The following is a 22577-nucleotide window of genomic DNA, read 5'->3' on the forward strand; positions in this document are numbered from 1 at the left end:
ACAGGTGCTTGGCACTGTGACCACTGCCCTGGGGAGCCTATTCTAGTGCTCAACCACTCTTTGAGTGAAAAACCTTTCCCTGATATCCAACCTAAACCTCCCCAACTCAGCTCCATACCTTTTCCTCGAGTCCTGTCACTGGTCATGAGAGTGAAGTGATTGGCACCTGCTCCTCCGCTTCCCCTCGTGAGAATGTTGAAGACTGCAATGAGGTCTCCCCTCAAGTCTCCTCCAGGCTGAACAAACCAAGCGACCTGAGCCATTCCTCATAAGGCCTCCCCTCTAGACCCTTCTCCATCCTCGTGGCCTCCTTTGGATGGTCTCTAGTAGCTTCATGTCTTCTTAATATTGTGCTGCCCAAAACTGCACACACTACTCAAGGTGAGGCCACACTAGTGCAGTGTAAAGCAGGACAATCACCTCCCTTGACTGGCTGGCAGTGCTTTGCTTGATGCACCCCAGGACATGGTTGGCCCTCCTGGCCAGGGCATACTGTTGACTCAGTAGGAGCGGCTTGTACCTCAGTCTTTCCCAGTAGTCTCTAAAGCACCTAATGTTGCTGATAAGATGTAAAGTAAACAGCCCCTGTGCTGTTGCCTTGCCATGTGCCCATCTCTTTTACAAGCAAAGAAGACAATTTACAGGAGTGATTAAAATAAGAACCTACTGGCTCTGGTTCTGTGTTCCAGAAAGGTAGTGAGAGTGGCAACAGAGTGGGACCACTGATCTTTGTGGCCTAATGTGGCCTTGAGTCCTCAGTATCATGGCTTGAATGAATAGAAGTCCAGTCCATTTCACTGTGGGAAGCAGTTGTAGGACTGCTGCTGAAACAAGGGGAAATAATCATTAGATTATTTCCATGTTCTTTAACTTGATTGCTTTAATACCTGTTTAAGTACATTTCCAGCCTACAGAAAAGTAAAATCTTTGGTTTTGTTCCTGTCCTGGTCTTGGCACAGATCAGTGGGAGGGGGCATGGCCAATACCCTAATATTATTTGATACCACCTCACATCATTGCTGGGGGCAGAGAAAGGGACTCCTGCTTCTGAGGAAAAGCAGTTCCTGCTGGTGGGGAAAAGCATGGTTGGGAAGAGCCAGTCAGTATCGTCCATGCACATAATTTCTTTGTCTTATACCTTTTGTTATTAATATTGTTGCTGTTACTGTTCCTTATCACATTGCTGTTTCTTATCTTCACCTGTGATCTTTGCCTTTTGTTCTTCCAATTGAAGGAAGGCAGGGGAGCAAGAAGGGCTGTTTTAGTGGGAGCACTAAATTGGGAAATACCATTCCGAAACCATGACAGTTCCATTATTTTTCTGACTACATAGGCTATAACCCCTAAGGCCTGGGTCTGTCTTGCCACTGCCAGATCCACTGTCCTGCAAGCTAATTAAGCTTCACTTGAGACAAGGAAAGACAATATGCCTCATGGATATACCTGGGTCAGAAAAATGGGCTCACAGTGTATCACTTAAATGTCTTTGAATCAAAATATAGTGTAATGCATTATTAAAACTACTTAATTTGTCTGTGTTTTTGCCTCTGAAAAAATTTAGACTTAAGGTAGTAGAGCAGCACTGTTCTAAGTTACTCCTCCTTTCTTCTCTTGAAAAAGTATTTTTGCTTTCCTTTTACAAATAATGTTTCTTCTGAACTGCTCATGCCTTAAATTTCTTCTGTCATCCAAGCATGTGCACACTAACCATTGCCTTAACTAGTTGGTGAAAAGGGACTTAGAGGGTCTCTAATCCAACGTCCTTGTGCTAGTCAGTACTAACACCAACAAAAGAGCAAGTCAGCTGTAGCTTTTTCTGCCCTTTTGGATACAGACTCTGATATGTCTCTAGATAACCTGTTCTAGCACTGCGCCAACTTCTTAGTGAAACAGTTTTTCTTTTCTAGCACCCAGCCTGAACAACCCAAGATGGAATTTATGGCCATCATAATTTCTTGTGTCACCTGCCATTTGGGTTTATTGCCTTTGCAGCTCACCTTCAAGTAGCTGTAGGGTGGTAGTAGATCGTCTCTGAAATTCCTCTTTGCCAAGGAAACAAGCCCAGCTCTGATAATCAATTTGTAGGTCATGTGCTATCATCTTGGTAGTCCTCCACTGGACCCTCTCTAGTTTCTCCACATCTCTCTTGAACTTCAGTGGCAGGAAACTGCACACAGAAGTCCAGGTGTGGCCACACCACTGCTAAGCAGACATTAATAACTTCTTTCAGTCTCTGGCCATGTTCTTCCTAATACAGTGTGGTATATGGGTTGTTTTATTCACAATCACAGCTTACTGGTATCTATGGCAACTTCCAGGTCCTTCCAGCAGACTGCTCCTCATCCAATCAGTCCTCAGCCAGGAAAGATGCAATGGGGTCACTCTGCCCTGTTTCAGAACTCGACTCTCCTTCCTAAACGTCATAAGGCACCTGTTGACCCAGTTCTTTCATTTCTCAAAGTCCCTCTGGACTGCAGCTATGTTGTTCAGCAGGTCCATTGCTCACCCTGAATTCTTCTCATCATAAATTTCTTAGTTCCCTTTTCCTGTAGAATGACTTACAATTATTCTTACCAAAGATATAGTCTACCCATTGAGCTGTATGACTGTACTTAACCAGACAGACACTTAGACGTCTCTGACCTTTCTGCTGTGAACTACACTGAGGCTAAAATACAGGAGCAGCTTTGATTCTTTACTCATAGTAGGAACAAAAGAGTAAAACTGTTTGAGCCAGACGTGGCCAAGTATCCCAGGAACTGAAACACAAAACTGTGGGTAGCTGCTATGAATGTCAAACCCTTGAACCTTCTCTGGCAATGAGCAGCTAGAGCTGTTTAAGGCACTAGCACTCATGCTAGGAAATGGAGGAAGTTTTTATTTGGTTTTCCATAAATATAGACATCAACTTCTGCTGGGTTGTTTGCATTAGGTTAATATTTCTGTAGTGTACAGGTGTTACTATTAGCTGTGAATGTCTGCTGTCTGTCTCTAGCCCTGTAAAGAGCAGAGTGTGGTGCTGTAAATATTAGCCCAGGCAGAGAATTGTTTGCTCAGCCTTCCTCTGTCCTACCTCCCCCAGTAGTTCTCTGATAGTACTCCTGACAAATGGACCAGGCTCAGCATCTTTTGCACTTCCCAGTAACGTGCTCTGGTTTTGACTCGAGAAGGGTTGTAGTGGTCAAATCCTGAAAAAAAAGCCACAGAAGCACCAGTGTGCTATAATCTTCATAAGATTAGTACTATAAAAAATAAGGTACAACTAAGTAACTCAGCACCTACAGCAAACAAAATACTTCCTTGGTCAAACCCCCTCTTCACTGGCTGTGGCAGTCATGGATGTAGAGAGGAAATGCCTAGCATATCACTGGAACTGCTACTTGCTTTAATACAGTGATATACAGTAATTTCCATTCAGAAGCAGGAGGACTAATCTTTTTGAAAAACTCGAGAAGAGGAGGGCACCATTGAATTTGATTGTGAATATTTAATGTATTTGCACAGTTATTACACTTTCCGTTGGGGCTTTTGGAAAGGTGGGGTAAGTCTCTCTACTTATGCAAACAATTGACTTACAAAACGTTTCCCTCATTTTCATATACTAATGTTTGACATGTTGGACTGTAACTTTTCCACATTGGTTAATTTGATCTTAGGATGCAAACTAAAAGGAAGCATCAGTTCAAAAGAAGCACAGCTGCCTAAATGCCGTGTGGGCTCTCAGAAATGCCATCTTTTGTGTGAGTGCAGACAAACAGCTCAATCAAGACAGAGCCAGCAACAGGTAAGAAACTGAAATAACAACCTTCACAACAAAGCCAAAAGGAAGAAGCCGCGAGCTCAGTCATCCCTTCCACAGACCCAAGAATCACTTGGGGAATCTACTCAAAAGGCGGTCATCCTCCAAGAACACTCCCTCCCGTTGGAGACTTACTGTCCTTTACCCAAGTACGCCCCCGAGGGTGCGCAGTCACAGCTCTGCTCTCGGTACTGAGGTGCGCTATGAATCAATAAACAAACGCCTTGCGCAGCCCCTTCCAAAACGCCCCTTTTGAAGCATCCCTGCACTACCCGGGCCCAGCGGCTTCCCGGTCGCCCTGGGGACAGCGGCCGCTGGATGACCGTCCCAGCTGCCCCATCTCGCACCAGCCCGGACAGCAGCCTACCCTCTCCACCGGCCGTGGCCCCGCGGGCGGGTCTCGGACCCGCGGTGGGTCGGGCCGGGGGCGGCGCTCGCCGCCCGCACCTCGACGGGGCGGGCCGGGCTCAGCAGAACCGAGGCGGTGCCGCGCGCAGCATGTGAGCTGCAGCCCTGGCGCTCGGAGCCACCGACCGCCAGCATGGGGCCGGCGCTGCTCCTGGGGCTGCTTCTCTCCCGAGCCGGTAACAGCGCCCGGGGCGCGGGGCGGGCTGGGCAGGGCAGGGCAGCACGTCCCCGTCCCTCTCCCGGCGGGCAGACAGCGGGATCGCCCGCATCCCGGTCGCGCCGCGGGGCGGCTGCGGGTTGCAGGGGCGGCGCCAGGGTCGCGGTAGCTAGGGTTGACCGCTGCTCCCCCCGATGCCGGGCAGGCGCGGAGCGCGTCCCGAGCGCCGCGCTCCCAGCCGCTACCTGGCTCTCCCGGCTCCAGCTGCCCCGGGCGCAGGCGGCGGGTAGGAATTCGCGATTCAAACCGGGAAAGGCGGCTGCTGCTTTGGCCCGAACGGGGAACCTCCAGTGTAGTTGTGGCCAAACTGGAGGGACGCTCTGGGGAGGGTAACGTCTGCCCTGGAGGCAAGACGTGAGGAGGTGAGAGGAGATGCCGGGAGCCGATCCCTGAATGCGGCCGGACGGGCATAACGCGGGGATTCCTTCGCCTGAGCTGGTCCCGACTGCGCCGCGCTCTCGCTGGCTTCGCCCAGAGCAGTTTTTGATACCTACCCCCCATGCATTCCCCCTCTGGAATGCTTCAGGCCCATAGCTTTCCGAGACGAGGCTGAGTTTGCCAAGACCAATCCAAGGAACTCCTGCAGAGATGAAGCTGATTGTGTTCTACTCTGCCTCCTACTACTGCCAAATCACAAGAACTGAGGATTGAAATTATTCCTTTTCCCAGTTCATATCTTGCTCAGTCTTCAGGGCTGATGTCACTAGGAATAAGGAAATTAGAAACTGCTCTGAAGCATTCCTAGTTTCTGTCTAGGGGTGCTTTGCACTCAGAAAAAGCTGCAGCTTTTTGACTGCTAAAAGATGGGCTGCTGCACTTAGACCACAGTAGTAGCCACACGATTACAAAAGATTTCCCACAATTTGCCATCTCCAAATGCTAATGCTTCTTTGGTAACTGTGTTTAATAAAGGAAGGGCTTCTCTTCTGTAACTGTTGTCTCTTTAAATAGTGCGGTGCGCCAGGGGCAACAAGATAGACATATCTATATGACAGGACATTGAAAAGGGAGAATAAAGGTGTATTGTATTACCTCTCCATTTTTTCTAAGGTATAAATAATCATAATGTGTTAATTGGTTATTACCTTTTAACGTGTTTTTTTTAAACTACAGATGGGATTCCCATACACATACATCTTTAACATGTTCTGCAACCTAGACCAGAGATCTAGGGAAGAATTAGCTTTCTCATTCTTTCACGTTGTTACTGGACTACTAAGACAAGATTTTAAAAAAATTGAATAACTTGCCAAATTTCGGGGCTTACAACAATGAACAGCTAGTAAATTATGTCTATAGAGGTCATCATGTTTTAAATTTAAGGTTTAGAGTAGCCTTGCCTGAACCCACTGTGCTGGATACAAAGCATTCCTGATGAGAGATTTTTCAGGGAGCTTGAAAAGTCATCAAGTCTCTATGTAAGAGGCAGGTGAACTACAAAGTACAGTAAATTGCTAGAAGAACAAAGAAACTTGTACAAGTGATACAGAGGTACCTAGATAATATTACTGGGCTGTAGGGAAACTAGAAACTCTGAGAAGCAGGCTGGCATGGAATTATGCATTCTACTGCTTACAGCAAATAAACTGATGAAGCTAGCAAAAGTGAAGGAAGTGAGAGAACAAATTACATGGTGAAGATGGTGCACTGGGCAATATGACTTGCACCATAGTGACGGCAGACTGAAGTAGTACTACTGCACCTGCTGTACAAGAGGATGATAGGTAAGATGATGTACCTAAAGAACACTAAAGATAGATGTAAGGCTCCACACAGTCATTTCCTAAAGCCAGCCAAGGAATATTGACCTGAAGGGAAGAAACATACCAGCCTATATAGAAATTTTATTAGCAAACTCTCTTGTTCTGAGACTTCATTGTACTTGTACTATTAACATAGATTCATATACTGCAGAAATGAAGAAAGATTACAGACTGAATTCACCTACCCATGTCAACATAATCATAGAATTATCGAAAGACTTGGGCAGGAAGGGACCTTAAAGATCATCTTGATCTACCCCCCTGCCATGGGCTGGGACACCATCCACTAGACCTAGGCACTAGGTTGCTCCAAGTCCCATCCAACCTGGCCTTGGATACTTCCAGGGATGGGGCAGCAACAGCTTCTCTGGGCACCCTGTGCCAGGCCCTTACCACCCTTTGAATAAAGAAGTTCTTCCTAACATCTAATCTAAATCTTGCCTTTTTATTTTAAAACTGTTCCCCCTTGTCCTATCACTATCTGCCTGTATAAAAAGTTGCTATCCCTCCTTTTTTATAAGTCCACTTTAAGTACTGGAAGGGGGTCCAGTGGAGGTCTCCCTGGAGCCTTCTCCAGGCTCAATAACGCCAGCTCTCTCAGCCTCATAGCAGGAGGTGCTCCAACCCTCGGATCATCTTTGGGGCTCCTCTGGACGCACTCCAACAGGTTGATGTCGTTCCTGTGCTCAGGGCCCCAGGGCTGGATGCAGCACTGCAGGTGGGGTCTCATGAGGGCAGAGCAGAGGGGCAGAATCTACTCCCTTGACCTGCTGGCCGTGCTGATTTTGATGCAGCTCAGGACATGTTTGGCTTTTTGGGCTGCAACTGCATGTGACCAGCTCACCTCAAGAACTCCCAGGTCCTTCTCTGGAGGGCTACTCTCAATTGGTTCATCTCCCAGTCTGGACTTGGGTCTGGGACTGCCCTGACCCAGGTGCAGCACCTGTACTTGGACTTGTTGAACTTCATGAGGTTCTTATGGGCCAAACCTTCATCTGCATTTTTGGTAGGGATTTTAGGTACTGGGTTCCATGTACTTTAATTGACTATGTATCAGCACTTCCATATGAAGCTACTTGCATCCTTTGTTAAGGATTCATTTTATTATGCAAAAAACCACACATTCTTAAGTCTTCAAGCTCATTAAAGTAGTTGTTTTTATACCCTATAAATGGTTTTCTCAGTACATCTCTTAATGACCAGCATATACTTTAATAATTGCAGCAGCACTGACTCATGGTACACAGTATGGTATTACTATGTGCTTATTGCACTGCGGTTTTCAGCGCCCAGATAGGAGAGCTTCTTCAAACATGCCTCAGCAACCGTGAGGTTTCGCAGGGATTTACTAGTCCATAAAATACAGAGTAATCCCTGATCCTGGCTAAGTTGAACAATATTATTTTGGAGGCTTTTATTTAACCTTTTATTTCCTCTTTCATTTATATTCATCCTTTTTTTTCTAAATGGAGACAGCTCTTGTTCCTTACTACTCCACATGAAAGATCCCAACAAGTTCTGTGTCTTGTCAGGAGTCCTTGTTGAAAACAGGATCCCTGCAGAACAATGACAAAGTGCTTGTGTGGCATTCATCTTGACTGGGGTCCTAACAGTCTTTTCTCTACTTGATCAGGAGACCTCATGGCTCTGCCCAGCAGTGACTGTGTTGTGGCAGAGCAGCTGTGCCTCTCTGACTCCAGCTGCAATGCCACATACAGAACCCTGGAAAACTGTGCCCTGGCCAAGACTCGCCTCCTTTCACTGGATCATGATAGCAGGGTCAGATGTCTGAATGCAGAGCTTGACCTCGGGAACAGCTCTTTGCTGCACTGCAAGTGTCACCGGCGCATGAAAAAACAGGAGCACTGCTTACGCATTTTCTGGACCGTTCACTCCAGCATGACAGATGGTGAGATGAAATAATATAAATTTACAAGTTCCTAGTAAGGCTTACCCCCACCTCCCAGCTGAAAACAACTGTGAAAGTCCACTTCCCAGCACTGTAGGTAATTGCTCTGGAACCATATCTCCTGCTAAAGAGAATTCATTACTGCTCTGTTTGATAAGCAGAGAAAACTCATCTAGTATGGGACCAGCCCTTCAAATACACCAGCGACCCTAAGAGACAAAGACAGCTACACTGAGATAGTTAGATTTAGCGAAAATTACCTCAAAATGGTACTGTCCGTCCATCACTGAAAACACATGTGATTATGACACACATTGCCATGGCATCCCTAAGTGTTCTGCTGCTTTCTTTTGTGGGATGTTTCTACTTGACCTCCCACTAGAGCCTGCCTGTGCTGCTCAGCTCCTCACACTTACTGAAGCTGAAAAATCCAAATGACAACATAGACCAAATTCCAGCTGGACAAAATGTAATGAGGGTTTTACACAGTAATAGCTTCACATTTCCAGAAGAACCATTCTTGGCATTTAGCTTTGAGTGAGACAGAGCATTTCTGAACTCCAGCCTGAGGAAAGAACCAGGCATAAATAAGAAAAATATCCATTTAATAATAAACAAATGAACATACAAATAAGTTGGTCACAAAGCATTTCTCCCATCTCCCACTGCATAAAATATCTTGTATCTTGCCTAGGTTATTTCAATTTGGAGACCTCTCCCTATGAGAATCCAGCAAATGAAGAACACTGGAAGACAGATTATAATAAACTGGCAGCTCTGGTATCAGGTAAGAATTGTAATGGTTACATGATATAATGCTGCCCTCTCTTACCTTTTCATGGGTTGAAGATTATTAAGAACAATTTGGGGTAATGGCCCCTTTAATCAAAGGAATGTCTGCTCTGGCTACTTGCCTAAATTTGTCACTCCTACCAAGTGTAAATATAGCCACAGATCCAGGCCCATGAAACCAGTAATAACCCACAATGATCCATTTTCTGAAACAAGCACCCTACCATGAACCAATTAAAAAATACTCTTTTGTAACTAGTATAATTACAGTGTCATACTGCAGCACATAGAAGGACTGGTTTGCTTTGTTCTTTTTGATTTTTCAAATCTGACCATCAAGAAAGGAGTACTCCTGCTTCCATACAGAATCTCTTCTGGAGACTTGCTTCATGGTTTTTGTGGTTTTTTTGGCTTTATAGGCTCACAGTTAGCAGGAGATGCAACAAATTCATGCCTGAAAGCAACACACGTCTGTAATCTGAGCAAGAAGTGTTTTCGTCTACGCACAGACTATGCCTCCATCTGCACCAAGGGAGCAGGAAGTGAGGATGTGTGTGACCGCCGCAAGTGCCACAGAGGGCTAAGAAATTTCTTTGAGAAAGTTCCTGAGGATTTCACCAAAAGGATCCTGTTTTGTCCATGTCAGGATGAATTTTGTGGAGAAAGGCGCCGGAAAACTATTGTTCCTGATTGTTCCTTCCAGTATAACACCAAACCAAATTGCCTCTGGCTTCTGGACTCCTGCTTAGAAGACCATATCTGCAAGTAGGTCAGGCAGCAGAGGATGTTATCCAAGAGAACAACATCGACACTGATGGTCTCGTTTTCCTTCCTACAGATCCCGACTGGCTGACTTCCAACAAAATTGTCAACCTGTAGACATGTCTCCAGATGGCTGCTCTCTGCACAACCCTGCTGCATGCCTGCAGGCTTACATGGGGATGATTGGTAAGTGATATCCACAGAAACATACATGGTGGATGCTTTCAGGCCACAAACTTGCAGGCACACTGATGCTGTGAAGGACCATCTTGGTCTCCTGCAGGAGGTAGTGCTCAGTATACCAGTGAATATGCCTTACTAATTGATGCTAGTGCTCTGCCTTGCCTCTGAGGTAAATGCAGTCCAAAGAGAGATCTTCCATGGCATTTTTTCCTATACTTTGCCCCATCCTTGCCTGAGATTTCTGGACACCTCTTTGCATCATCAGCTGGTGGAAAGTGCTCTAAGTGCCTCCTAAACAGCGCTCTGTGGGCTTATGTGAACTAAGTAATTTCTAATGCTGGAGTTACATCCCATCACAGCAGTGATTAAACATGGCATTCCATCACTGCCTGACTTTTAGACTCCAGATGGCTTGTTAGTATTGTGCACACTATGTTCTCAGGGCCAGCCAGAACATAGCATTACCGGCTGTTAGAAGGATGGTCATCTTTGGTTTTAGTAGTTTACTATCTGCCAACCTACTAATACTTTTGCAGAGTGGCTCAAAGGAGGATGTAAAGAGCAGCAGTACCTCAGAAGCTGTAAAACTAGACTATACCTTCAATTTTTCCAGATGGCTCAGCTGGTTTTGTGCTAAATGAACACTGCCTGAGTGGCACACTACAGTTGTGCAGTATTTGTTTGTCAAAAGGCACCTGGCTACACAGTGTTGCCAGCTACACAAGAAGCAAGAGTACCTTTTGCTGCCATGTCAGTACCACAGCTGAGTCCACACAGGTCCTTCACATCCTAAAATAAAAATCCTTCGCAATTTAATGCTTGCACCAGCTTCAGTTCTCAATACATCTCACAGAGTGCCTGAGTCAGGGGTAGCAATCTCAACACTTTCTCACAGCCCAGCAGACTTCAGGTAGGTTCATCAAGCCTGGGCCACCTAGCTGGCACTCCTGACCTCACCTGGGTAACATGCTTATTACAGTGGAAGGCTTCTACATTCCTTTAGGGCAGCATTTCCTTTAGTATAACATGATTCATAATGCTTCTTTCCTCTGGGGGTTTGGGACAGGCACACCCATGACACCCAACTATGTCAGTAACTCCAGTGTGGAGGTCTCCTTGTGGTGTACATGTGAGAACAGCGGCAACCAGAAGGAGAAGTGTGACCAGATACTTGGCATGTTTGAGAGCAACAAATGCCTTGGTAAGCATCAGTCACATCACAGAGAAACAGTTGAGCAGAGGGAAATTTAACTCCTGTGGTTTCCAGATCCTGTGTTGCATTGCTCTTGTGTATAGTTCTACCTTCTTCTGCAATGTCTCTGTGATCTCCTCTGCAACCTATGGGACCAGGCTGGATCTGCTCTAAGAAGTGTTTCTGTATCTTTTGGCAACACTTCTATTCATCTCAAACACCCTTGAAGCTATTTCCAAATATCATTCAAATGAAGGGTGCTGCAAAAACATCACGATGGGGAGGTCAGACATGCTGTATCCATAGGTTGCTGAGTAACTACACCTGTGCACCAGGATTATGGGGTCAGGATTCCCCTCCTCATCCTCTGTTTCTGTACTCACTCCTGGCCCTCACTTAGTCAAGGTAAGTAGCTTCTGATGCAGCCTATTACTAGATTCAGCGTAGCAGTTGCAGAAGTCCTGTTACATGCAACTGTGTAATCCTAAATCTGTATTTCTTTTCTCTCCCTAGCATTTTAGCAACATACCTTAATGAGATTTAAATATTTTATGTTTGTAAAAGCTTTAAAAGGAAGTAAAAGAAAATGGCATAATTACATAAATGATTAATATTTAAACCTACCTCCTGCAGTATATAAAAGCCTTACACCCAGCACTATAGACACATCCACAATTTAATCATCTCATCTGAGATACTACAAACCTGCCCCTTACAAAATACAGAGTTGGGAAAGTCACAGAGGGACCCAAAAGTCTTCAAGTACAGTTCAAACTGTTCTTGCAGTCTGCTCAATCTCACAAGTAAACCCGCCAACTGACAGGCCATTCACCAAACAGAGAATATGTATTTTCTAAATCAAGGCCACACAGCCCGTGAGTGCCTTTCCTAAAATAGCTTTTCTAGACTTCTGTTCGCTAGACTCCAAGGTGTGCACAAGGAAAGTACAGTAAGACTCTTGCTTTACTTCTGTTTGCAGAAAATACCATTTGGTCTCAAATGCACCTGAAGCAGACAGCTCTAGAAAGACAGGAAGACTTACTCTATTCATCTTCCCTAAGCTTCCAAGGAGACAGTGCCAGCACATCTCTCTCTTCAGCAACGTCCCAGGTATGCAATGCTTTGTTGCCTTCACAAAGCAGTGAGTCAAGTAGCCTAGAGACAGTAGTTGAAAAACCTTATATCTGGAAATAGGTGACTTTAAACATCAAACCAAGGGATACCGTGTGCATGCAGAACACTGGACTACTCTACCTTAAGTTATTCCTTCCACAGACAAGCAGAGGCTGTATTTCTGGCCACAGGAGTTTCAATAGTCTCACATTAGTGTTCAGAACTGGAGGTTCTGCAGCCAGAAGATTGAGCATAAGTGTGCCTAACTGGGATTCATCCCTGCTTTTTATTTCCTAGGTGGCTGAAGGGAGGAAGGAGCGAGACAGCTCCGAACAGAGCAGTATGCCTATGGCCTCCTCTGTATATTCTGGAGCTACTACTTCCTGGCCTTCCCTGGCTCTGTTCCTGCCCCTGTTGCTGAGCCCACATTAACGTAGCATAAATGGAATCTTTCCTTCCCATATTATTAATATTATTCCATATCCAGGCATGTCCCAATACAGATTTACCTTTGGGAAACAGAAGGCTTTCAGACAAGAGGAATGGCCTTAACCCAGAATGGCAATCACTGGAAACCTCCCACATACTTGCACCCTGCTTTCCCCCCATCAGTTTGCACTGAGCTCTGCAGGTATGGTTCTCACCATTGCTTCTGCTGTGTACACATTTTGAGTAACAGGCTAATGTTCCAGCTTAATAGATTCAATCAAAGGTCTGATTTCTGTCAGAACTTCTGCAGAGTTTGGTTTCTGATTGTAGGGATGACCTGACAGTGTCTCCAACCACCCCACCATCTGGAGCTCCTCCTCAGGCACACAATCATTGAATGGTTTGTGTTTGAAGGGACCTTAAAAAATAATTTAGCTTCAACCCCCGTGCCATGGGCAGGGACCACCTTCCACTAGACCAGGTTGCTGCAAACTCCGTTCAACCTGGCCTTGAACACTTGAAGGGATGGGGCAAGCACACCTTCTCTGGACAACCTGTGCCAGTGCCTCACCACCCCCACAGGGAATAATTTTTTCCTAATATTCAATCTAAACATACCCTCTTTCAGTTTAAAACCATTGTTCCATATCCTGTCCCTAGAGGCCCTGGTAAAAAGTCTCTCTGTGCTTATCAACCTCTCTTATGTATTGAAAAGCCACAACAGGGTCTCCACAGAGCCTTCTCTTCTCCAGACCAAACCACATCAACTGTCTCAGCCTTTCTTCATAGGAGAGGAGTTCCAGCCCTCTTATAATTTTCATGGCCTCGTCTGGACCTGCTTGAACAGGTCCATGTCTGTCATGTACTGGGCACCCCAGAGCTGGATGCTGAACTCCAGGTGGGGAGGTGGGGTGGGGTAGAGGAGAACAATCTCCTCTCAGCCTGCTGGCCATGCCTTTTTTTATGTAGCCCTGGCTGCAGGATGGCTGCAAGTGCAGTTTACCAACTCATGTCTAATTTTCATCTACCCATATATCCAAGTCCTTTCCTGAAGGGCTGCTCTCAAATCCATTCACTCCCCCACTCTGTACTGATATTGGGAGTTGTCCTTGCACTTGGACTTGTTGAACCTAATGATGTTTGTTGGTATCCACTTCTCAAGCCTATGAAGGCATAGAGTAGAGCATATCATCCTAAAGACTAGAAGCCTGTGCTTCAGGGTGGGTTGCAAGTAAAGCTCAATAAACATACACATGAAGTCCTTGATAAACACCATCTCTGGATTACTTTCAGTTCCCTTTTCAAATCCATTCTTTTAAGTATATGAAAAATACCAGTCCAGATCAAGAGTACTGTACTAGAGTTTATGCTCCATTCTGTTTTGTCCCTTCAACATATATATAATCCATTATCGCTGCTAGCAACACACTTGGGTTTTGTTGTTCAAGATGAATGGTGCTCAACTTCTGTAGATTTAGTCTTATCTAGCAAAAGATGATCTTGCCTGGCCTCAGGACAAATCTTCTCGGTAACTCTTAGAGAATGCATTTGGCTCACTGAAGGTGTATTGACCACAAAACCCTGGGACATTCAGTTGCAAAAATCTCCTTGTACCTGTCCACATATTCAAGTTACCATTGTCCCCTTCCAGCCACCTGCCCCATCTTCCTCCTCTGCCAAGCGCTATTTCATGACCTGTTTATTCTGAATGTAAACGTGTGCGCTGTGTAACTGCTTTTAGTTTGTACTGCGTTTGTCTGTTAAAATGTGGTGTTAAGTGATTATTGATTTCTGAGCATAGGTTAGCAGTCTACAATCACTTGTGTGCAAAAAGTTGCCTCATCAGCCAGCCTACATTTTCAAATAGCGAGAAATTCAGCTCAAAACCACTGCTCCATGCACACATATAGTACCCATTGCTCATCCTGAGAGGCAACAGATCTGAACAGTATTATACACATCCGAACAAGATTACAATCCCAAACAGAGGCAGAACAGCTGAGTATTTCTTTTTATGCTGTTCTTTATCTGTTGCCAGGGAAGCACCAGCTAGGTAGTATGCTGTGGTTCCCAGTCACTGTCAGACACCTTATTACAGAATCTTACATTGTCATGTGTATTGAAGGAATTATCCTTTTGCAGTGGTAATATTTCCATTCCAGACTTTTGTTTATTTCCTAGGCAGGTAGAGCAAAGAAATCATGCATGCATCAGCATCATCTCCTCTGTCACACAGAGTAGCAATGTATTATTTACATGCAGTAGGAACAAATATGTCTTCTTAATAAACAGGAGTACTAATGCTGGTATTTCTCATTACCTACTGAAATATGGCTATTTGGAAAAAGAGACAGCAGTGTTTCCACATGTTTGCTACCATTATTTAATAAAAACAGAGTCTGAGTAACCATAATATAGTGTCTACATTAGACCATCCTCCATATGGTGGGACTTAGAAATGTGTCAAGACTCTTGACTATAATGTAATAGCATCTGTCATCTCCAGAAGTTAATGGAGAGTGAAAGGGAAGAAGAAGATGTTATTCTTTCCACTATTCCACACAACAGAGAGAATATTTGTGAGAATAATGGATTAGATTTCTGAGTGATCTGTACCACGCACGCTGGTACACAATGTACTGCATTGATCTCCCACTCATCTGTGCTGTGATCTTTCCTCTTTCCCAAATTTAGTGCTGTAAGACAGATTGATATGGAAAAAGGAATAAGCATTTTACTGTTCATATTTAGGGCACTAAATCCCTACTAAGAAGGTTATTGATTGCAATTGCAGTCTTCTGTCATATCCTGGATTGTACAGGAAAATGCTTGACACTCGGACAAATCATGCTCTAGACTGAAATTGAAGCAAAACATGTCAGTTTGTTGGATTTTTTTCCAAGTGTCCTGTGTCCCTTTTTCATGCACCTTTATATACACATGTTGTATATAAAGGAGCTTGTTCATCAATAACTGTAAGCAAAATTCACTTCTAACTACACCTTCATTCACAGGTATTCACACTGCTGTGAGTACAAACCCATTTTCACTTAGACTTTTCTAACACCTGATCTCCAAATATCAAAGTTTTTCAACTGCACAGCATATATGCATGCACAAGTTAACTGCTACTAGAAATGTCATGCCAGTATCACTATCAATTCAGTTCTGTTAGCACCACCAATGTTCCAAGACTGGCACATTTCCTAAACCCATTCAGAACAGCCTACTAACCATACTACAGGGCAATTAACAACCTCCCCTCAGCTTCTGTTCCGGGAAAGTGGAATACAACATCCTGTGACCACCTGTGGTCTCACAAAAGATAATCCACAAAACACAAAACTAATCCAATAAAAATTCTCTATCCAGACAGTCTTAACAATGAGCTTTCAAACCTTCTAATTATTTAATATAGATTATTTTTTAAAGAGTAAAATAATGCAAGGTCTGACTAATAAAATTTATCTTGCAACTCTAGAAGTCTCTTGCCTTCCTTTGCCTTTCATAGAAGCTACACTCTTTGTCTCCACTGCTGGAGGCATTGTGGGAAAGAAATGTAAAGAACAGAGTTAGAATCTCTTACAAAGCAATCTTGACAACTTTTACAGACATCACTCACTGTCAGGTGCTTCAGATGTGGCTTCCAGAACTCTGATAGAGCCTTAGGTCCCTTAACATGATCTAATGTAGCATTTACAAAGGACATTCATATAGTCCTCCAGCAATGAGCTCAGCCAACTGTTAGATAAGTGGTTTCTTGCGACAAGTGGGAGAAGCAATACACATTTCTTGCCAGAGGTCATAAGCTAGATGATGCCAGAGATAAACCTTGAATTTGCAAGTCCAGAATTCATGTCCTTGCCTCATTCAAATCATTCCCACTGCCTCCAAAAAATGCCTATGTTTTAGTAAGAATCAAGTGGCTGCAGTTTTCTTTTTAGAAGGGGGAACAATATGTTATTGCAGATGAGGAAAAGCTAAAGCACTGTTTGTTTTAAACAGTGATTCCTGGCTACAGATCCCTGGCACACCTCTCAAAATCTGCTAACAATAAAAGGTAACTTTCAGTTGATAGGAAAGTGCTACAGGTTCAGCATCTGTAAAGAATGAAAGTATCTTTTTCAATACATCCTAAAAATCACGTCACTCTATTTGCCAAAATGGTAGGCAACTTTACACAAGAATAAAAGAGAGAATTGTCAAAGTAATCTTTGAGGTGTCCATGAACCATGCAAAGCTTTTGGGGACAACAGTGGAGAAAGAGGAAGCCAGCCAGCACTGCTGAGCTCCACAGGATCGTTCAGCACTGCTATGGAATCACAACCCACAGCTATTCCACAGCTGCTTCCTCCATTGAAACAGATCCTGGTAAATACAATCAGAGGCTAATCACTTCTTCCCCAGGGACTTTGTGGCTGAACCTTTTTTCATTTGAGGCAAGGTCAGTTGAGGCTGAGCTTGGTTAGTCTATAATGGAAGCTCTTCTGATCGGTGATTAGCTCTCCTCCAGGAAGTGACTTGGTGTTTGGGTTTCTTGCAAACCCCAGGGTTAGCAGAGGTCTGGGGATGCTGCACTTTCTCCAAGTGCCTTCATGAAAATAGCCCCACATACTTTCCATTTACAGCTGATCACCTCCATTATCCCCAAGCTAGGAGGAGATGATCAGCAATTGTTAAGTGCTTGAATCAGACTAATAGCTCACTGCTAATTCCCCCAGTAATGGGAATCTAAATTCCTGGTAAACAAACGGACTGCTTTTCACACACAGGGATGAATGCCAAAAGCCTAATATTAGGGCTCTGGAACTAAAGCTTTTAGAGCAATCATGTCCACTCAAAGATGTTTAATGACATTATGTACTAAATAATTAGAAAATGAAGGCCTACTTAGAATCAATGTGTTACTGTCTAATTAAGATGACAAAGGGGCTCTACCCTTTTTTAAACAAGTTTATACTAAAATGGTGTACCTGATAAATGGCGCTGATAACTATGTCTTTACCTTTGGGCAGAACAAGCAGACATTAAGTTAGCACAAAATAATAGTGTGATTTTTGGCTCATCTTTCTTCCCATTGGTCCCACCTGTTTTCCTGTAAGGCATGTGATTCAGCTGTTCCTCCCCCCATCAGATGACAAAATTTATTAAGCAACACTCAAATCACTTATCCTGATGCAGAGAGAATCATCTTTGCCTTTGCTGTACTGTATGGCTAGAATCACAGAGTTCACACCATGAGATGCTTGAAGAGCTAAGAGGTATGGACTGGACCCTCTAGAAGTACTTTGCAACAAGAATTGCTAGTGAGCCTGAGAACACAAAAGAAGATTATTTATATACAGAGATAACCGTAAAAAGACTGAGAAATGCTCTACTGATAATAGGGCTGAATCAAAATTAATTAGTAAATCACATGACATCCTTATCTCCAAATTGAAGAGATAGAGGTTTGAAGGGTGGACAAATTGGTGGATAAGGAATTGGCTGGATGGATGCAACCAGAGACTTGTGGTCAATGGCTCTATGTCCACACAGGGTGAGCAAAGTGTCACTGTACACTCCTCCCTTTCACCTTTTTTTCGCCACCAGTCTAGTACTTAAATTACTTTATCTTCGATATAAGTTTGCCCATTAAATACTGATATTATAGGTCACTGAGCCTCACTGCAAGAAACTGAAATTTCTTTAACCATCTGCACACAATTACTTGTTCTCCAGCTTTCCAAACCATCAGCTTCTTCCATTTTTCTTTCCCCCCCCTCTCCCTAAAGAATCTTTTGATTAACTGAAGTCAATTTTGCTAAGTGCTAGTGGCTCTAAGAAGCTTGTTTTGTCAATGATCCCCAGGGCCCCATTATGTTTTCAGGGCTACAAAACAGGAATTACTCAGTCTTTCTGTAGAAATGTGAGATTAGCAGCTAATTCTTCCAGCCTCGAGTTCTTTGCATTTCACACCCATCATTCCAAATCAGAGTATGTGCACCTGTTATGATAGCTCTAGCAGAAATCAGCTAAGAGATTTCCCATCTTTTTTTCTCAATTTCAATCCATTCTTGTGCAAAAATTTTAATGCACCAGGAATCCAGTTCCACAAATACACTACACAACCAATTGCTGTTCTACTCCCAACTGGGAGCTTCAGTGATATCACAACAGAATCTCTGTTGTGCACTGAACAGTGTAAATGGAACTAATAAAGAACTATAAATCACAGTGAAAATGCCAGTTTTACATACATTTTCAGCCCTGAGAGAAAGATTATGACTTGTCATGGAGCAATTTACTAAAATATTTGGAGTAATATCTGACCTGTTTTATACATACTATGTAGGACATAATAGTCCCTCTACAAGGTTGAAATGCTAACACTAAGAGATCAAGGTTGGCCTCTCTTCTCAAGCATCACTGAGTTACATCTTCCATCTGGTAAATCAGGCACAATAAAATGGTAATTTTAAATGGAAAAGATGATGAGTTGATCAATTTACTAGATTATTTTTCATTTGTTTTTGATGGATCTCAGTTAGCAGATGTCACCAGGAGTCCTGCTGTTACTCACGATAGCATAGTATTGCTCAGGTATCCACCCAAGTCTGTATTTTAATTCATATTTTCAAGCATTAATTTTTCAATTCAGATTCCAGTTGCCTATGTTAAGGCTCCAAGACTGAGTCTAATGCCCTGTTTTAATTTTTCTTCTTCAGATGTCTCTAGTGGTTTAGTTCTGATTATATTTTCAATCAGCAATGCCACACAGATACAAGTAAAAATGTTCTGCACACTTCCTGACTTAACAATTCACTTCTGCTTTTGGGTTAAAAGTTTGTATAATCTTACATGTTGCAAAAAAATACAAACATAACTTTTCAAACTAAAGCTCAATCTTATCACATCCTGCTATCATGGCACTCAGCTAACTAAGGCACGTATCACGTCAAAGGTTCCACAACCTTCTGCACCAGGGTATGGCAAATCTGCAGTCTTCCTTAAGGACAAACTCCACTTCAGCAGAACCATCAACTGAAACACCTTTGATGTGTCAAGACTTTCTGGCATGTCAGCCAACTTCCCCAGTAAAAGCAGCAAAGCTTTCCTAAGGAACAGATCAAAACTTGGTTCCAATAAAACACCTCTCTTCTGTTCTTGTGTTCTCAGCTCTTGAATAAAGCCAGGTGCTGGAGAGGGGAATGAACAGTTCCATTCCTCTGCATGTGAATTACAGAGTAATGATTTTTGGAGAAAACACAAACTGAACCATGGATTTGCATCAATTGCTCTGTGATGTGCTCCTTTTAGGCCATCAGTGTCACCTCTATCCAGCTGTTCTCATCCCCAGCAGAGACTGGGCTTTCTGTCTAACAGGACACCACAGAAATTCTCCACGAGACTCTTTTCCTTGGAACTGCTCAGTGATAACCACTGCAGGTTGGCTTCAGGACTAACAGAAACAGAAAATCAGTCAGGGTAGAAGGGACCACAGTGGATCATCTGGTCCAACCTCCCTGCTCAAGCAGGATCATCCTAGAGGACACAGCATAGGATTGTGTCCAGATGGGTCTGCAGTATCTCCAGTAAGGGAGACACCATGCCCTCTCTGGTCTCTGTTCCAATGAGCAGTCACTGCACAGTAATGAAGTTCTTCCTCATGTTCAGGTGGAACTTCCTGTGCATCAACTTCTGCCCGTTGCCTCTTGTTCTGTAGGTTTGCATCACTGAGAAGAGCCTGGCTCCATCGTCTTGTCACCCACCTTTTATACACATTAAGGAGATCACCTCTCAGTCACCTCTTCTCTAGGATGAGCAGACCCAGCTCCCTCAGCCTTTCCTCATAAGAGAGATGCTCCAGTCCCTCCATCATCTTCACAGCCTTCGGCTGGACCCACTCCAGGAGCTTCATGTATCTCCTGTACTGAGGAGCCCACTACTGGACGCAGCATTCCAGATATGGCCACACCAGGACTGAGTAAAAGGGCAGGATCACCTCCCTCGACCTGCTGGCAATGCGCTTTCTAATGCATTCCAGGATTCTATTGGCCTTCTGGGACACCAGGGCACACTGCTGGTTCAGCAACAGCTTATTGTCCACCAGGTCCTTCCCTGCAGTGCTACTCTCCAGCAGGTCAACCCCAGTCTATATCAGCGCTCGGGTTTATTCCTCCCCAGGTGCAGGACCCTGCATTTGCCCTTGTTGAATTTCAGAAGGATTTTTTCTGCCCATCTCTGCAAGAATCAGGGTCCCTCTGAAGGGCTCCACTACTGTCTTGAGGTATTGGCCGCTCCTCCCAGTTTTGTATCATCAGCAAATTTGCTGAGGAGGCAACTACCCCCTCATCTGAGTCGCTGATGAAGCAGTTAAACAACACTGGGCCCAGTACACTACCTTGGGGAACACCACTAGTGATAGACTTCCAACTAGACCCTGTGCCACTGATAATGATCCTCTAGGATCTGCCACTCCATCCCACTGCCCACTCATCCGGTCCACACTTCCTGACTTTGCCTGTGAGGATGTTGAGAGAGACAGTTTTGAAAGCCTTGCTGAAGTCAAGGTAGACAGTATTCACTGCTCTCCCCTCATCCATCCAAGTAGTTGTCTCATCATAGAAGGTAATCAGGTTGGTCAAACGTGACTTACCTTTAGTGAACCCATACTGACTACTCCTGATCATGTTCTTGTCTTATATATGGGTAGAGATGGCCTCCAGAATGTCTTACATATGGGTAGAAACAGCTTCCACTTCATCACCTTTCCAGGAATTGAGGTGGGCCTGACTAGCTGGTAGTGCCCTAGGTTCTCCTTCTTGCCCATTTTGAAAACTGGAGTGACATTTGCTTTCTTCCAGGCCTCAGACACCCATCCTGATCTTCATGACCTCTCAAAGACGATCATGAGAGGCCTGGATATGATGTCCACCAGATCTCTCAGGACTTACGGCTGCATCCCATCAGGGCCCATAGACTTGGGAATGTCGAGTTTGCTTAGGTGTTCGCTGACCCAATCCTCCTTGACCAAGGGAAGGTCTTCCTCCCAACATTCATTTACCCTGGTCTTTTGGGTCAGAGATCCTTGAGGGCTGGTCTTATCGGTGAAGATTGATGCAAAGAAGGCATTCAAAAACTCTTTCTTCTCTGTGTCCTCTGTTACGAGGGTCCACCCTCCATTTATTAATGGCACTCAGGACTCTTAGAAGTAGCAGTATACAGAGAGAGGGGTGTGTATGTATATACACACAGCCCCACCCCCAGTAAGGCTGCATTCCTAACAATATGCCCATCAGGCAAGAAATGGAAAATGCTGCAAATCCATTCCGGATTACGTATGTGCTGTCCATTAAGTGACATAAGCACATGCTGACTGAAGAAGCTGGCAGCTGCTACCTGAGTTCTGTCAGATCTTTCCCACTCAGCACCTACTTTTATTTCTCCTTCTAACTGCTAGCTTCAGAAGTGCACAGAATTATTAGCTGTAAAGTTAGGCAAAAGAGAAACCAAATGAGCAGTGGAAATGCAATCATACACACCCCTATTTCTTAGGAGATGCTCTAACCCCTCAAATAACACCAGAAAATGAGCAGCTCAAACAGTATTCAGTGAAGAAGCCCAACATCATTTTAAACACACAGCAAGAGAAAGCAGCTTCCTGCAGCACCTGTCACTGGGTTTGAAGCTTCTACAAAGGTAAAAATGTAAGAGAATCCTGACTTCACATAACTTCCTGAGGTTCCCAACCCTCTCCTAAAGAAAATGGGCAAACACATATGTGGCAACAGCACACGTAATGAACCCAAACAGCTGTTCATGCTGAACTTCTGCAAACTAAGTGTCCTCAAGTGTATTTACCTTATTAAGTGATGTAAAAAACCCATGAATTTTATTTTTTTCATATGTTGACATCAAAATTTCCCAAACTGAGAACTGTTGATTTGTAATTTTGGCAACATGGTTTCATAAGCAGATTGCCTAGTCCAATCTAGCAATGTTTTTTTAGCTTAAGTCCCTTACATCTC

At 44.1% G+C, this 22577-nt stretch overlaps 1 protein-coding gene across 1 annotated transcript; it reads left to right on the forward strand.

Annotated features, from left to right (window-relative positions):
* The first annotated feature begins 4303 nt into the window (after positions 1 to 4303).
* Positions 4304 to 16006, forward strand: LOC138118023 (GDNF family receptor alpha-4-like). The gene is made up of 8 exons (XM_069028771.1): positions 4304 to 4383; positions 7821 to 8096; positions 8791 to 8883; positions 9308 to 9653; positions 9727 to 9836; positions 10900 to 11034; positions 12005 to 12135; positions 12436 to 16006. The coding sequence occupies exons 1-8, from the start codon at positions 4341 to 4343 to the stop codon at positions 12568 to 12570; spliced, it is 1269 nt and encodes a 422-aa protein (XP_068884872.1). The 5' UTR covers positions 4304 to 4340; the 3' UTR covers positions 12571 to 16006.
* Positions 16007 to 22577: the final 6571 nt, after the last annotated feature.

This window comes from Aphelocoma coerulescens, chromosome 13 (assembly GCF_041296385.1).
Source record: "Aphelocoma coerulescens isolate FSJ_1873_10779 chromosome 13, UR_Acoe_1.0, whole genome shotgun sequence".
In the NCBI taxonomy this organism is placed as follows: Eukaryota; Metazoa; Chordata; class Aves; order Passeriformes; family Corvidae; genus Aphelocoma; species Aphelocoma coerulescens.

Coding starts and splice junctions, on each gene's coding strand:
- LOC138118023 (XM_069028771.1), top strand. CDS start 4,341: ATGGGGCCGGCGCTGCTCCTGGGGCTGCTTCTCTCCCGAGCCG. Junction 8,884..9,307: donor ACTGGCAGCTCTGGTATCAG/GTAAGAATTGTA, acceptor TTGGCTTTATAG/GCTCACAGTTAGCAGGAGAT. Junction 12,136..12,435: donor TCTCTTCAGCAACGTCCCAG/GTATGCAATGCT, acceptor TTTATTTCCTAG/GTGGCTGAAGGGAGGAAGGA.